The 13,582-nt window shown below is 54.9% G+C and overlaps 1 protein-coding gene across 1 annotated transcript in view; it reads left to right on the top strand.

The window, feature by feature from the left end:
• MAMDC4 (MAM domain containing 4) overlaps positions 1-13,582 on the top strand; it is a 94,582-nt gene that overhangs the window by 73,159 nt on the left and 7,841 nt on the right. The window contains exons 17-23 of the mRNA XM_054007076.1: positions 1,075-1,191; positions 1,678-1,812; positions 2,629-2,759; positions 3,228-3,447; positions 9,932-10,069; positions 10,502-10,623; positions 11,198-11,288. Coding sequence (XP_053863051.1) covers positions 1,075-1,191; positions 1,678-1,812; positions 2,629-2,759; positions 3,228-3,447; positions 9,932-10,069; positions 10,502-10,623; positions 11,198-11,288 — 954 coding nt within the window. The remainder of the gene's footprint in view (positions 1-1,074; positions 1,192-1,677; positions 1,813-2,628; positions 2,760-3,227; positions 3,448-9,931; positions 10,070-10,501; positions 10,624-11,197; positions 11,289-13,582) is intronic.

Here is a 13,582-nt window from a genome sequence, read left to right as displayed (position 1 = left end):
GCTTGCCGCCCCAGGCATGCGCTTGGAGCACTGGTGCCTGGAGCTGCCGCTACTGTGGCCGGAGGTGCCCTGCACTGGCATGGTATCGAATTTAGTGCACAGGGACTCAACCATCCTGCATGCTGCCCGTGTTGGGCACCGAGTTGAGGTGGGTGATGGAGGTGCCAGAGTGTCTGCATGCTCATCCCAGAGCCAGTGATCTCCGACCCTGCAGCCTCCCTTGCCCTTCTCCCAGGTTTGCGCCTCTCCTCCCCTGGGGATGGTGGGTGTCAAGGTTGGGGACCAGTGGTGTCAATGGGAGTTAGGCACCTAAACAATTTTGAAGATCTAGGCCCAGGAGTCTAGTCCCAGCACCGGAATCTCATGCTGTCAGATTCACATTCCTAGTGCCCATGCAGGGGCTGATGCTGAGAGCGTCTCCAGCACCATGTGAGCAGGAGAAGGACTGGGAACCCTGGATACCCTTTCTTCTGATCACTGCCCAAGTGGCCTTCCTTCCTGCAGCCACCACGTGCCCTCTGGGCTATTCCCCGCCCTCCAGGGGGTGAGCCGGATTCCCCATGCCTGCCAAGTGCTCGAGGCTCCCACCAAAGGGATAAGGAAGGCCACCAAGTACTGGAGCCTGCCCCTCTTCCTCCTGGGCAGAGAGAAGGGCATGTAAACCACAAAGGGCTCCACCTCCTTCCATCTGGAGAGCTCAGAACAAGGAGCTCACCCCAATTCCAGATGGAGAAACTGAGGCACGGGCACATTAAGTGACTTACCCAGGGTCACCCAGTGAAGCAATAGCAGAGCTGGCATAGAACCCAGGAGTCCTGACTCCCAGTTTGCTTGCTCTGACCACTCAACCTCACACCCTCTCAGAGGAACCCAATTTCATGCTCCTTTGCTCTGACCACTACACCTAAGAGCTCTTTGAAATTAGTGGGGGCGGGGTGGACCATAGTAGCTGTAACGTGGCTCCGACGTGGGGCTGAGCCAGACGTGAGGAGTTTGGTTGCAGGATGGTGGTCCCCGGCCCCCGCCCCAGTCTCTGACTTCGTTCACAACTTGGCCTTTCCTCTCTCTGCACAGAGCTGTCTTGCAACTTTGAGATGGGGCTCTGCGGCTGGTACCAGGATCAGAGCGATGATTTTGAGTGGGTGCGAGGCACAGGGCTGGGGCTGGGCTCTGACCACACCACCGGCACAGGTGGGTCCTGCTGGGGAGCCGGAGGGCTTGCCCCAGAAACTCCTTGGCTATGTGGTGGATTGGAGCGGTGGCTCTGGCATCTATTCCAAACTCAGCCCATAGAAGGCGAGCTGAGGGCCAGGAACTTTAGAAGGCAAAGCTGGGCCCCTAGTTGTGGAGTGCGGGGGGCATGCCTGGGCCCGGGCCCCAGGCTGGGGCGTGGGGCAAGGCAAGGACTCTGGTAGGGAGCAAGCAGAGTTCTGCTGGGAGAGGTTGGGTTTGCTTCCGTCTGCTGCCTTTCCAGCTCACGGGTTGCCAATACACCTGGGCTGGGGTAAGGGCCTGGCCAAGACCTGGGTGAGGCTGGTGTGGTGTGGTGAGGCTTGGCCTGTGGCTGTAGCAAGCTGGGGCTGTGTGCAAGGAGGGCTGGGCTGGTTCTGTAGATGCCGGCCTGCCCTTGTTCCTGCTGCTCCAGCTCTCACCATGGGCTGTGTTTGCTTCTGAAAGGTTATTTCTTGTCCGTGGATCTCTCCGCCCCAAGTACCTGGGGCCTGAGTGCGCGTCTCATCACCTACCCTCAGGACTCTCCCACCAGAGAGCAGTGCCTCTCGTTCTGGTACCGCCTGGATGGCCCTCAGAGCGGTAAGTGCACCCTGCTAGGGCTTCCAGGGGCTGGGCTGGGCCCATTCTGCATGGGGCAGGAGAAACAGATCCTTCCCCATCTCCTCTAGGAAGGTGCCAGTTGACATGCCTGGCATTGTGCATTCAACAGAGAGCGCCTCTGGCAAGGACACACTTGGGCACTGCTCATGAGGCCATGGTGAGGGGCGCGGGTGAGCCAAGGGCTGGAACTGCGTTGCAGAGAGGGACATGTCCCTGCTATGTGGGTCGCTCTGGTGCTCGCCCTTCCGGGGGTGAGGTCCCAGCTGCGTGGGTTGCCCCAGTGCAGGCTGGGAGAGAGAGTTCCCCAGCACGAGGAGCCTCTCTCGCAGCATGGCTCCCTCCCTTTCCTAGTGCCCCAAAGGACAGCCCCCTGCCCTCCCTGCCGAGACTCCTCCCCACAGGCCCCTCGCTCACTGGCCCGGGGTGGCTGTTTTATGGGGGCCCAGCACTTGGGGCGCAAGGCCAGCTCTAGCTCCCGACAACCACAGGTTCCAGTCCCAGCTGCTCAGCCCAGCCCTTCCGGGGCGATGAACTGAGTGCCGGGCAGTGGCATGTTTCTCTTTGGGGACATAAAACCCCGGCTCCTGTCCGTTCTGCCAATGCAGCTCCCTGGTCACTTTCCAGCAGAGGCTGCCCCTGCCTGCCGGCAGACACGCCCCCTCGAGCTGGCTGCAGGTCAGTGGGGAGAGGGTTCCTGGCTGTCTGACAGGTGCTCTAGGAATGCTTTGTGCCCGTTCCCACCTGCTGTTCGCCTGCCCATTCCCATGGGCGCCCTAACCTTCAGTTCCAACCCAGGCACGCTGAACCTAAAGATACAGCACGATGGGGAGCCGGAGACGGTGCTCTGGACCCAAACAGGATCTCATGGCAGCATGTGGCACCTGGGATTCGCAACACTCAGTCGCCGGGCTCTCCAGAGATACCGGGTAAGGCCCCGGAGACACTGCCTCCTCCCTCTTGGCACATGGGGAGTCACTGCAGAGCCTTGCTGGCCCCAGTGCCATGCTGTGGTCACCGCCAGCCCCTCCTGGACTGTGCCTGCCCCATGTTTGTACAGCACCAGGCACATTGCTAGCACTCAGTAAGTGATAACAGCGAGGCTGTGCCACACTCCTGAGCCTGGGGCACTGCCATGCAAGCTCCATAAGGCTTTGTGCTGCTCACCCAACCGCAGGGCACCTGGGCTGCAGCTGCTTTGAGGGGTCACTTGGGTATTTAGGTGTCTAACTCCACAGAATTCTGTGGCCGTTGGGCTCCTCCCCAATACCTCTGAGGACCCTTTATCCTGTCCCATGCAGGCGTGGTGCTGACATGGCGCCCTCCAGTGGTGAGCATAGGCAGAGGCGGTGACAATGGGGGCAGTGCTCAGTGCTGTGTGCCTCCCTCCTTGACAGCTGATCTTCGAGGCTCTCCGTGACGGGTACCTGGGGGACATGGCCCTGGATGATGTCACCGTGCGAGCTGGAGCCTGTGGTCCCCAGAAGTCCTGCTCGTTCGAGGCCAATGCCTGTGGCTTCTCCTCCAGCTGGCAGTACACATGGGCACGGCAGAGCAACGCCACGGGCACTGCCACCACTGGCCCTCCCACTGACCACACCATGGGGACAGCCCGAGGTAATGCAGCCCCTGTGCTTCTGCAGGGCTGTGGGGGCCCGTCTGCCTTCCTTGGGCCTGGCAAACAGCCACTTCACTCCGCCTGCAGCACAGGGCCCTGGCCAACCACGAAGGTCCCGTGAGGTGCCGGGGACTGTCCTCACGTGGTTCTGATTGCAGAAGACAGCTCTCCCACGTGTCCATGGGCTGCTTGTCAGGCCCATGGCCGCACCTGGCACACTGAGCTCTGCAGAAAAGCTGGTCCCCTGGGGGAAACCACATGTGAGCTGCTGGAATGCTGCAGCATGGATGCTGCAGGGCAAGGCTGAGGTGGGGACCAGGACACAAGAGGGGGAGGGGTGAGCAGGGAGCTCGTGTGGCACTGCCAGGTGGGGCTGAGCCAGTCCATTTCCAGGGCACTCCAACGTGGCCATGCTGATCTCCTGGGTTCGCGGTTCCACTGAGCCAGTGCAAACAGCCAGGGACCAGCCACATCTCCCCAGCCTGAGGGGCGGGCTAAGGCAGGTCAGGCACCAGCTTAAGGGTCTTCTAGGCTTTCGAAAAGGAGACGCGGGGGCTTGCTCGATAGTTGGCATTGCAGGGAGAAGACAGGCTGGGACTGGAAGGAAAAGGGCACTCCAGGGACCTGGGGCGCCGGGAGGTGCTGAGCATAGAAAGGGGCTGGGAGCAGGGCTGGGGGGCGGGTGAAGAAGGGCAGAGGAAACTTTCTGTTTGGTGGGAACATTTGAGTTTGGACTCTTGCTTTTCTCCCCCCTCTCCACCCCCGGGGTTATGTTTGTTGTTAGATGGCTGGAGGGCTAAGCCACAGCTCCACCCCAGACTGGCGCGTGGCAAGCTGAGGGCACATACCTCGGGAAGAGAAACTGAGGCAGGGAGTGCTGGCAGTGCCATGCTGGGCCAACAGGGGGTGGAATAGAGTAGCCATGCCCCTGTGACAATCCCATTGTCTTGAACTCTAGGAGGTGCCAGGTCGGGTAACAGGAGAGCTCTGTCAGCCCGCATGGTCTGTGCTGGTTCAGGTGCACTGGAAGATGCAGTTATTCTCTGGCTTTTCCTTATTGTGGGCCTGCAGCTGGGTCCCTTCTCTGGTTGGTTGGTGGGCATCCATGGCTGTGCCCAGGGCTCTGACCAGGGCTGGTGCTGGGGTGTTACCCGCACACTGTAAGGCACCCACCTTTACCTAGTTCCTAGGGCTCAAGGCGTAACCCAGTTGATTTAGGCACCCCCAGCCTGACCCAGTTCCTAGGGTTCAGGGCCAGTGGTAGATTTACTGTAAAACAAACCGTGCAGTGGCATGGGGCCCCCAATGACGGGGGCCCCAAAATGCAGGACAAATCTGACAAATGACTGAATTTAATAAGCACTGCAAGTTGCGAAGCAGTCCAGGCTTTCTGCATTCTGTGAACTTATTCTGCGAACTGTGCTCTAAACGTGGTTTTTTGAAGTAGTCTAGCAAAGAATTTCGCTTTGCCATTTTTTCTCTGTCGTGGCAATAGCATAACAGCAACTAAGGGAAATTGTCATTTGCCAATCAAAGTCTGTCTGCTTGACAAATTATCCAATTGAACAAAAGCACCCTCCCCCGCACTTTGAAACAATGCCCATGATGTGTCACTAGTATGTAATGGTTCAAAATCCTGTTTTTACAGAGCTTGATAAAAACGCGGAATTAATGGCGTTAAAGCTAATTGGGTGGTCCACGGCCCAGCCAGGCCCATCTGTGGCTAGACCCCTGCTCTTTCAGACATTTTTAATCTGCCTAAAATCTAGGTCAGTTTTTTAGCAATAATGAAGTGATACTATGAGTCGGGCAGTCAAAAATGCAAACAAATGAAGGCGAGGCAAGAAGATGAAGCTAAGCAAAAAGACAGTTTGTCATCTTATTTTAAAAAGCTTGAAGTATTGAATAGTGGAAATTCATCAAAAGTATGGGCGAGGAAACAGCTGAACTATCTGATCACTTGCCGAGTTGGGGGGATACCACAACGAAACAGTTGAACAAGTTGAACAAGTGAACTCTGAAGTGACAATGGAACTACAAAATATTGTGAATTTTGTCCAAGTAAGGGAAGAAACCTACCCTGAAGACATTGCATTATGGCCAAAATCTGATGCATTGGATATGATCAACTATTTCTTAGTAAATGAACCGAAAAACGTAAGTAATATGGAAAATTTGAGAAAAGAGTATGAGGTTGCACGATGAAAGCAACTTAGAGGTCTTCATGAGTCCCATTTTCTGAGGATAAGAAAAATGAGAATTTGGTTGATTTTTTTGGAAACCACTAAGGCAGGCTACTGCTATATTTGCAAATTATTCCCTGATCATAGTAAAGGACAACAAACATTCGTCGACAGGCACCCTAATTGGAGAAATATTGCAAGACATATTCTGATCATGAAAATTCCAAAGCTCATATTAATGCTATGTGTAAGTTTGTTCAAAGGTGTAAATTATCTGGAAGAACCGATTCTGTTTTATCGGCTTAGTTTGAAAAGGTGTGTTCTTGTTGGAGGAAAGTGCTGAGGTGTGTTGTTGCCACGGTCAAACTGCTGTCTTCTTTGGGACTACCTCTCAGAGGACATGATGGGTCATCATTGTCAAATCAAAAAGGTAATTTTTTAACCTGCCTTGAATATGTTAGTGAATTTGACGATTTTCTCAAAGAACATTTGAAAAATGATCAGTATTGTGGCTCAGGGAAGACCAACTTTTTAACGCACCAAACCTACGATGAATTCATCACTGTAATGGCAGAGCGGCTCAGAAACCAATTCAATGATGAAGTAAAGGATGCCAAGTACTATTCCATAATAGTCGATTCAACACCAGATGTGAGTCATGTAGCCCAATTAACATTAATTTTAAGCTATGTGATCGGCAGTGGTGAAGTTGTAGAGTGTTTTTTTTGTTTGTTTTGTCCCACTAAATCCCACACTTCTGAATGTCTAGAGACAACTGTTTTGGAAATCATTGCAAATTTAGGTTTGTACATCAAAAATTGTCCGGGGCAGAGCTTTGATAAAGTCGCAAATATGGCAGGAAAATATTCAGGTCTACAGGCAAGACTGAACGATGCAAGCTCCTCTACTTTATTCATACCATGTTCCAGCCATTCCTTAAATTTAATCTGCAAAGCTGAAGTCGAATCCTGTGAGGGAGCTACACATTTTTTTGACTTTGTTCAAAACGTGTATGCCTTTTTTTCGGTTTTCACGCATTGGTGGAGTATGCTACAATCACGCTTGGAGCAGGCAAGTGAGAAACATTTGACAGTCAAAAGAATTTGTGACACCAAGTGGTCTGTTCGTGCAGATGCTGTTTTGGCTTTGAAAATGAGCTATCATGATATAAAGAAAACCTTATTTGACATAGCCACATCAAATTCTGAAAAACCACATGCGAAAAACAGAAGCAAAATCTTTAGCAGAAAAGTTTGAAAAGTACGATATTGCTGTTTTTACTCTTTTGTGGAACCATTTACTTCAAAGAATTAATGCCATTAGCAAATCACTGCAAAAGGTTGATACAATTGTTAACCTCAATTAAAAGTTTTGTCATGGCAGTTCGAAATGACTATAGCTCGGTGGAAGCAGAGGCACTAACATTGACAGAAAATATAGGTTCCTCCGATATATCTGATGAGAAGCGTAAAAAAAGCAGGAAGTTATTTTTCGATGAAACTAGAGACAATGAAATCAATTTAAAAGGGAAAGAGAAGATCATCGCTGAGACCATCAATGTTATTTGTGACACACTAATAATGTAATTGCAGAGTAGAGGTGAATCTCTAAAGAAAACTGTTGATTTATTTTGCGTGTTTTTTGATAGAAGTATGGATGATAATGCTAAAAGCCACAGTAAGAAATTAAGGGAATCCTACCGAGAGGACATAGACACAACATTTTTTGAAGATGAAGTGAAACATTTCGTTCATTTTATCGAAAACGATGAGGTCTGTGCTTCGAGATCACCAGCTGATCTGTATAGATTTATACGTGATGGTTTGCAAGCAACCTTTCCAAATGTACAAACCATGTTGAAAATATTTTTAAAAATACCTGTCAAAAATGCTTCAGGTGAACATACTTTTTCTTTATTAAAACGAGTTAAAAATTATTTGCAAAATACGATGAGTCAGGAACCTTTGACAAGGTCGGCAATATTGACAGTTGAAAGTGCCTCTTTACAAAATATTACTTACGATGACTTAATTGACGATTTTATAAAGAAAAAGTGTAGAAAAAAAAGCTATTTGAAGAATTTTTTTTTCAGATTGAATAAGTTTCTTCAGAGGAAGTTAATTTTTATTTTTCCATTCATGCATCATCTATACTTTTTATTTTTACACATTTTTCATGTTAGCGTAATGCAAATACTAGCTTTCATCTAGACCAGAAGTTCTCAACTGTGGTCTGAGAACTCCATTCAGGTGGACCGAGGAAAGGGTATTAAGTTTTTTTTTTATAAAGCGCTCTTATCCAAAGCACTTTGCAATAGTTAGCTAACGGTACAAACAACATTTGGAAAGATCATTAAGGGATCCGGTGAGACCCTCAGCAATTTTCAAGTGGTCTGTGAAAAAAAAGTTAGACTACAAAAACAATGAAGGTACCTCACTTTATTTTCATTTATTTCCTATTACTTATAATATAGGAGGAGGATGAAGAAAAAAAGGATGAAAAACGGGGGGCGAGGGGGAGGGAGATCAGAGAGAATGCTCTTTTTCTTGGCTGGATCCTGAGAGTCGGGCCCTGAAAATGAAGCTGTGCACAGGACCCCACTAACTCTAACTCTGCCACTGCTCAGGGCATAATCTTCTGTGGGTTTGCAGGGCCTTTTACCAGTGAAAGAGCCTTACACAGTAATATCCTTAACAGCTACCAAAACAGAACACACTCGCTAAGCAGGCAATGCTCCCCACTCCCAATGAGGAAGACGAACTTTTCCTGGTGGCCAGGCAGGATCAGGTCATCTGGGACTCCAGCTTCTTCAGTGTGTAATTAGCCAGTGTTGAGGTCCGGCAGCTCTGATCTTGGGCTGTGTCCTGGAGTTCATTCCAGTCCAAAGAATTTCCTTTTGGACTCCAGTTTACATAGTTCAACTTCAGTCCTGCTTAGCTGTGCCTTAACCAACCATTTTAGTAAACTTTACAAAATAATTCTTTGACCAGTCCTAACATATTGAGACACAATTCTTTACCCACTCATACCCCGCCATCTTAGTTGATTTATACCTAGCAAAATTAGTTATGTTACAGAAACAATCAAAGAACCAGACAGAGACCATTCAGATAAACAATAGAGAAGTCTGGGTTTATGTCACTGAGGTCATGGAAGTGACTTGCAGAGACCTCCGTGACATTCTCTGCTTCAGCCCCAGGGGCTGCAGGACTCTGGAGCTGGCAGCCAGCGGGGCCCAGGCAGGATTCCAGCGACAGGTGACAGGGGGCCCCCTCCAAGGTTCCAGCAACAGGTGACAGACTCCTGAGGGGGCTCTCCTCGGACCTCGGGCGGGGGGGACGGGAGACGCCTCCTTTGAGCGGCTGGGGGTGTCCCATTTTCTCTTTGGGCAATATGGTCAAGGGGGAACCCCACAGCTCCCAGCCACCAAGGTGGTGGGGGAAACCATGGAGCTGCAGCAGCAAAAGTCACAGACAGGTCACGGCTCCCATGGTGAATTTTTGTTTATTGCCCGTGACATGTCCCTGACTTTTACTAAAAATAACCATGACACAATCTTAGCCTTAATAATAGAGAAGTAGGGATCATAAAGGCAAAACAATAAAGAAGAGAGATTTCACGACCCACAACTGCTGCTAAGGGATTCCTTGCCAGACAGAATGCCATCAAACAAAGTTTTCTTTAAATATCTTAAGAGATTCCTTGCTTATCTGGTGATGGTGGGCGCTATTAGGACAGGAGCCTTCTCAACAGCCTGATATGACATTGTTTTAATGTAATTTAGAGGGAACGTGAGGATGTGACTTTCTGCTTCTTGGCTCCTGGCTGCTGCTCTCCTAATATGGCTGCAGAAAAAGGCCTCAGACCTTACCGGGGAGAGGGGTCCATGGCTGTACCCCATGCCCAAGGGTTTGACTAGGGCTGGTGCTGGGGCGGGGGTGTCCAGAGGTATGCCCCATCCCCAGGGGTCTGGCTGGGGCTGGGAGGGATGAGGGGGTCCATGGCTGTGCTTCGTGCCCCTGGGTCTGACTGGGGCTGATGCTGGCGGGTCCATGGCTGTGCCCCATGCCCAGGGGTCTGACTAGGGCTGGTGCTGGGGCGGGGGTGTCCAGAGGTATGCCCCATCCCCAGGGGTCTGACTGGGGCTGGGAGGGATGAGGGGGGTCCATGGCTGTGCCTCGTGCCCCTGGGTCTGACCGGGGCTGATGCTGGCGGGTCCATGGCTGTGCCCCATGCCCAGTTCTGGGCCTGGAGTGATTAAGTGACTCTCTGCCAGGCTGTTGGGTTTTGTTTTTCACAGGATATTACATGATTGTTGATACCAGCAAGGGCTCCCTGCCCCGTGGGCAAGCAGCCACTCTGAGCTCTGGGCAGTACAGGCCCCTGACTCATCCGCAGTGCCTGGGCTTCTGGTACCAGCTGAGCCCCAGTGATCCAGGTGAGCCCGGAAGCCCCACCCCTTTGATCCCCTCGGGCTGGCGGGTGCAGAGATGCTGGGCAGTGGAGGGAGGGGTAAGAGACTGTGGAGGAAGGCCAGTCTATGGTTGAAGCCAGGCCTGGGACTCAGGACTCCTGGGTTCTGGTCTCGGCTCTGCCACACACTTGCTGGGTGAGCCACGGCCCTTCTTGGGGTTTGATTCCCTCGCGGTAAACTGGGCATCCTGACCTCCTGCCCACAACCTCATAGGGAGTGTGAGTAGGAGTGTGGGGAGCTTCGACCTAGGAACAAATCCCCCTGCCTCCTACTTGTGCCCAGGTGCAAGCTCCTGGTAACACTGCCAGTGCCGTGGGCTTGGCGGTGCCGCTGCTCCCTGCCCTCTGCTCCGGTGGGTGGCCCTCAGGAGATGTCCCCTGTCTCTGGCTTTGCTAGGTTCTCTGGCGGTGTGTGTGAAGGAGAAGGGGGTGCAGCGGAGGCTGTTCAGCGTGAGCTCAGTGCAGGGGGACGCTTGGCGCTATGGTAAAGTGACTGTCCAAGCGGCTGAGGACTGGCAGGTGAGACAGCCATGGGACCTGGTCCCTGACTGGCGCTCTGATGCGCTGGCCGTACCTATAAATAACAGGGTAATCAGTCAGATCCCAGCCTGAGTCAGAGAAGAGCTCCAGAGCCCTGGAAGCCACACTCCGCGCAGCGCTCTGAGGGACTTCCCCAGCCCCGGCTACTCCGCGGGCAGCCATCCGTGGGTGGAGGCTGGACTGGGCCTGCCAGGCCTGGTGAGGGGAAGGAAGGGCAAGTCCTCCATCGGAGCTGGGTTCTCATCTAGCCTAGGTAGGTCTTACCCCACGCGCCTCCCCGTGGCACATGGGCACCGGCCAGCAGCGGGGGTGGAAGGCTGGAGCAGACCTGGGCTAGTCCTGGGGCACCGTGCTGTTGCTGCATGGCTGGGACCCGTGGGGTCCATCAGGCTCTGGCCCAGCCTGCACAAAGAGGAGGGGCAGAGCAATGCCATGGGTGGGCCTGGCACCTCCCTTCCAGCCTGCATGAGAGCATGCCCAGCCCCAGTGGTGTCCAGTCAGCTCTGGCTGGGCCAAGCCTGACCCTGGACCTGCTCCCTGCTCTCTTTGGCAGGTCGTGTTCGAGGTGGTGAGTGCTGGGGGTGAGCTCTCCTATGTCGCCCTCGATGATCTGCACCTGAAGGCTGGCAGCTGCCCAGAGCCAGGTACGGGGCTGGTAGTGCCCAGGGCCCACCAGGGCAGGTGCGGTCCAGACACAGCTCTTCAGAGCTGGGCAGTCTGGCTGGGGACGGGGAGGGCGGCCCACCAGCCTGAGCAGGGGGCAGTTAGGGGAGTGGGTTCAGCTACACGGGAAGAGGGGGGCAGGGCAGGGGAAGGGAGGGGGGTGCTGAGGTGAGGACTGAGGGGGGGGCGGTTGGCGCAAGGTGCCAGCCAGCACCGGGCAGAGTCTGAGCAGCCCAAGGTCCCTCTTTGGCGCCTGCCTGCGGGAGGTCTCCGGCTGGCTTCTCGCTGCAGCTCCTACAGGACTACGGGGGGGGGGGGGGGGTTGTACCCTAGGACAGGTCCTGGCCAGTTGTGTGTCAGTGTCAGAGTGGACAGGCCAGGGGCAGCTGTGACACATGTACACTGCTGTGCGGGCAGGGTCAGTCAGGAGCTGGCCCCTACCAATCTGAACATGGCAGCCAAGGCGGGAACCTGCTGCTCTGCCCAGGTGCGGCAGGGTTGTATAATTTTTGGTGGTGCCCAGAACGGGTCCAAGTCCCGCCCCCTCCCCTGCCTTGTAAGCTGATATATATTTTTTAAAATAATGTAAAAATGGACTGGAAACAGTAAGCACTTAACAGTTTCCCTATATTGCACAATGTGTGCAGGGGGGATGAGGGCTCTGGGGTGGAGCAGAGGGTTGGGGAGTGGGGGGATGAGGGCGCTGGCTGGGGCTGGGGATGAGGGATGTGAGCAGGAGCTCAGGGCTAGGGCAGAAGGTTGGGGTGTGGGGGATGAGGGCTTTAGCTGGGTCTTGGGGGTCTGGGGGGTGGGAAGGGCTCAGGGCTAGGGCAGAAGGTTGAGGTGCAGGGGGTGAGGGCTGCAGGGCGGGGCCATGGATGAGGGGTTCACAGTGCAGGAGGGGGCTCAGGGCTGGGGCAGAGGGTTGGGTTGCGGGGGGGGTGAGGGCTCTTGGGTGGGGCTGGGGATGAGAGGTTTGGGAGGGGGCTCAGTGCTAGGGCAGAGGGTTGGGTTGCAGGGGGGGGTGAGGGCTCTTGGGTGGGGCTGGGGATGAGAGGTTTGGGACGGGGCTCAGTGCTAGGGCAGAGGGTTGGGTTGCAGGGGGGGTGAGGGCTCTTGGGTGGGGCTGGGGATGAGAGGTTTGGGAGGGGGCTCAGTGCTAGGGCAGAGGGTTGGGTTGCAGGGGGGGTGAGGGCTCTTGGGTGGGGCTGGGGATGAGAGGTTTGGGAGGGGGCTCAGGACTAGGGCAGAGGGTTGGGTTGCAGGGGGGGTGAGGGCTCTTGGGTGGGGCTGGGGATGAGGGGTGTGGGAGGGGGCTCAGTGCTAGGGCAGAGGGTTGGGGTGCAGGGGGTGAGGGCTCTGACAGGGGGTGCAGGCTCTGGGGTGGGGTGGGGCTCGGGAGGAGAAGTTTGGGGTACAGGCAGGCTGCCCCGGGGCTGGGACCAGAGAGGAGGACTCCACAGTCCCCCCAGCCCTCTCCCCGCTGGCAGCGAATTCTGGGGGGAGGAGTCCCCCCTTCCCCTCCCAGCAGTGCACTCACCCGGCACCGTCACTGCTCCCTCTGCAGCTCACCCAGCTGCCGGTGCTGCTCCCTTTTGTAGCCGGCAGTGGCCAGCGAGGGAGCGCAGTGCGGAGCAGCAGGGCAACCACCTGCTGCCCAGGGCGCAGGCAGGGACTCTCCGGGGGAGGCAGGCGGGGCCAGGAGACGCTCCGGGGGAGGCGCGTGGGGCGGCAGGCGGAGCCGGGGGACACTCCGGGGGAGGCGTGCGGGGGCGGCATGCGGGGCCGGGGGACACCCCGGGGAGGCGCGTGGGGTGGCAGGCGGAGCCGGGGAATGTTCTGGAGGAGGCACGTGGGGGTGGCAGGCGAAGCCGGGGGACACTCCGGGGGAGGTGTGCGGGGGGCGGCAGGCGGGGCCAGGGGAGAGACCCTGCCCCGAACATTGGTGGAGCCAGGACCCCAGGCTCTGAATTTGCTGGAGCCCAGGCACCACGGGTCCATATAACTCGCCGCCCCTGGCTCTGCCCCAGACCAGCGGAAGTGGACAGTGACCAGCATTTGGTGACTGGCATTGCAGGTTCTCGTCCCAGCCCCACGTCGCTCCGTGCCTGGCATTGCTCGTCCCCTGTGCCACAGGCCAGAGCTGCCATTGTGCCAGCCTGAGGGAGCTGCCCCAGGCCCTGTGGCTCAGCTGTCCCACCTCGCTAAACGCAGCGCTTCAGACAGCAGCTTCATTTGGCTTCTCCCACATCTTGGGACAGTCACATAAGCTACT

Source organism: Malaclemys terrapin, chromosome 17 (assembly GCF_027887155.1).
Source record: "Malaclemys terrapin pileata isolate rMalTer1 chromosome 17, rMalTer1.hap1, whole genome shotgun sequence".
NCBI classification, from domain to species: Eukaryota; Metazoa; Chordata; order Testudines; family Emydidae; genus Malaclemys; species Malaclemys terrapin.
Note: the sequence above shows the minus strand (reverse complement) of the source record. Positions and strands in the feature narration are given on the sequence as shown.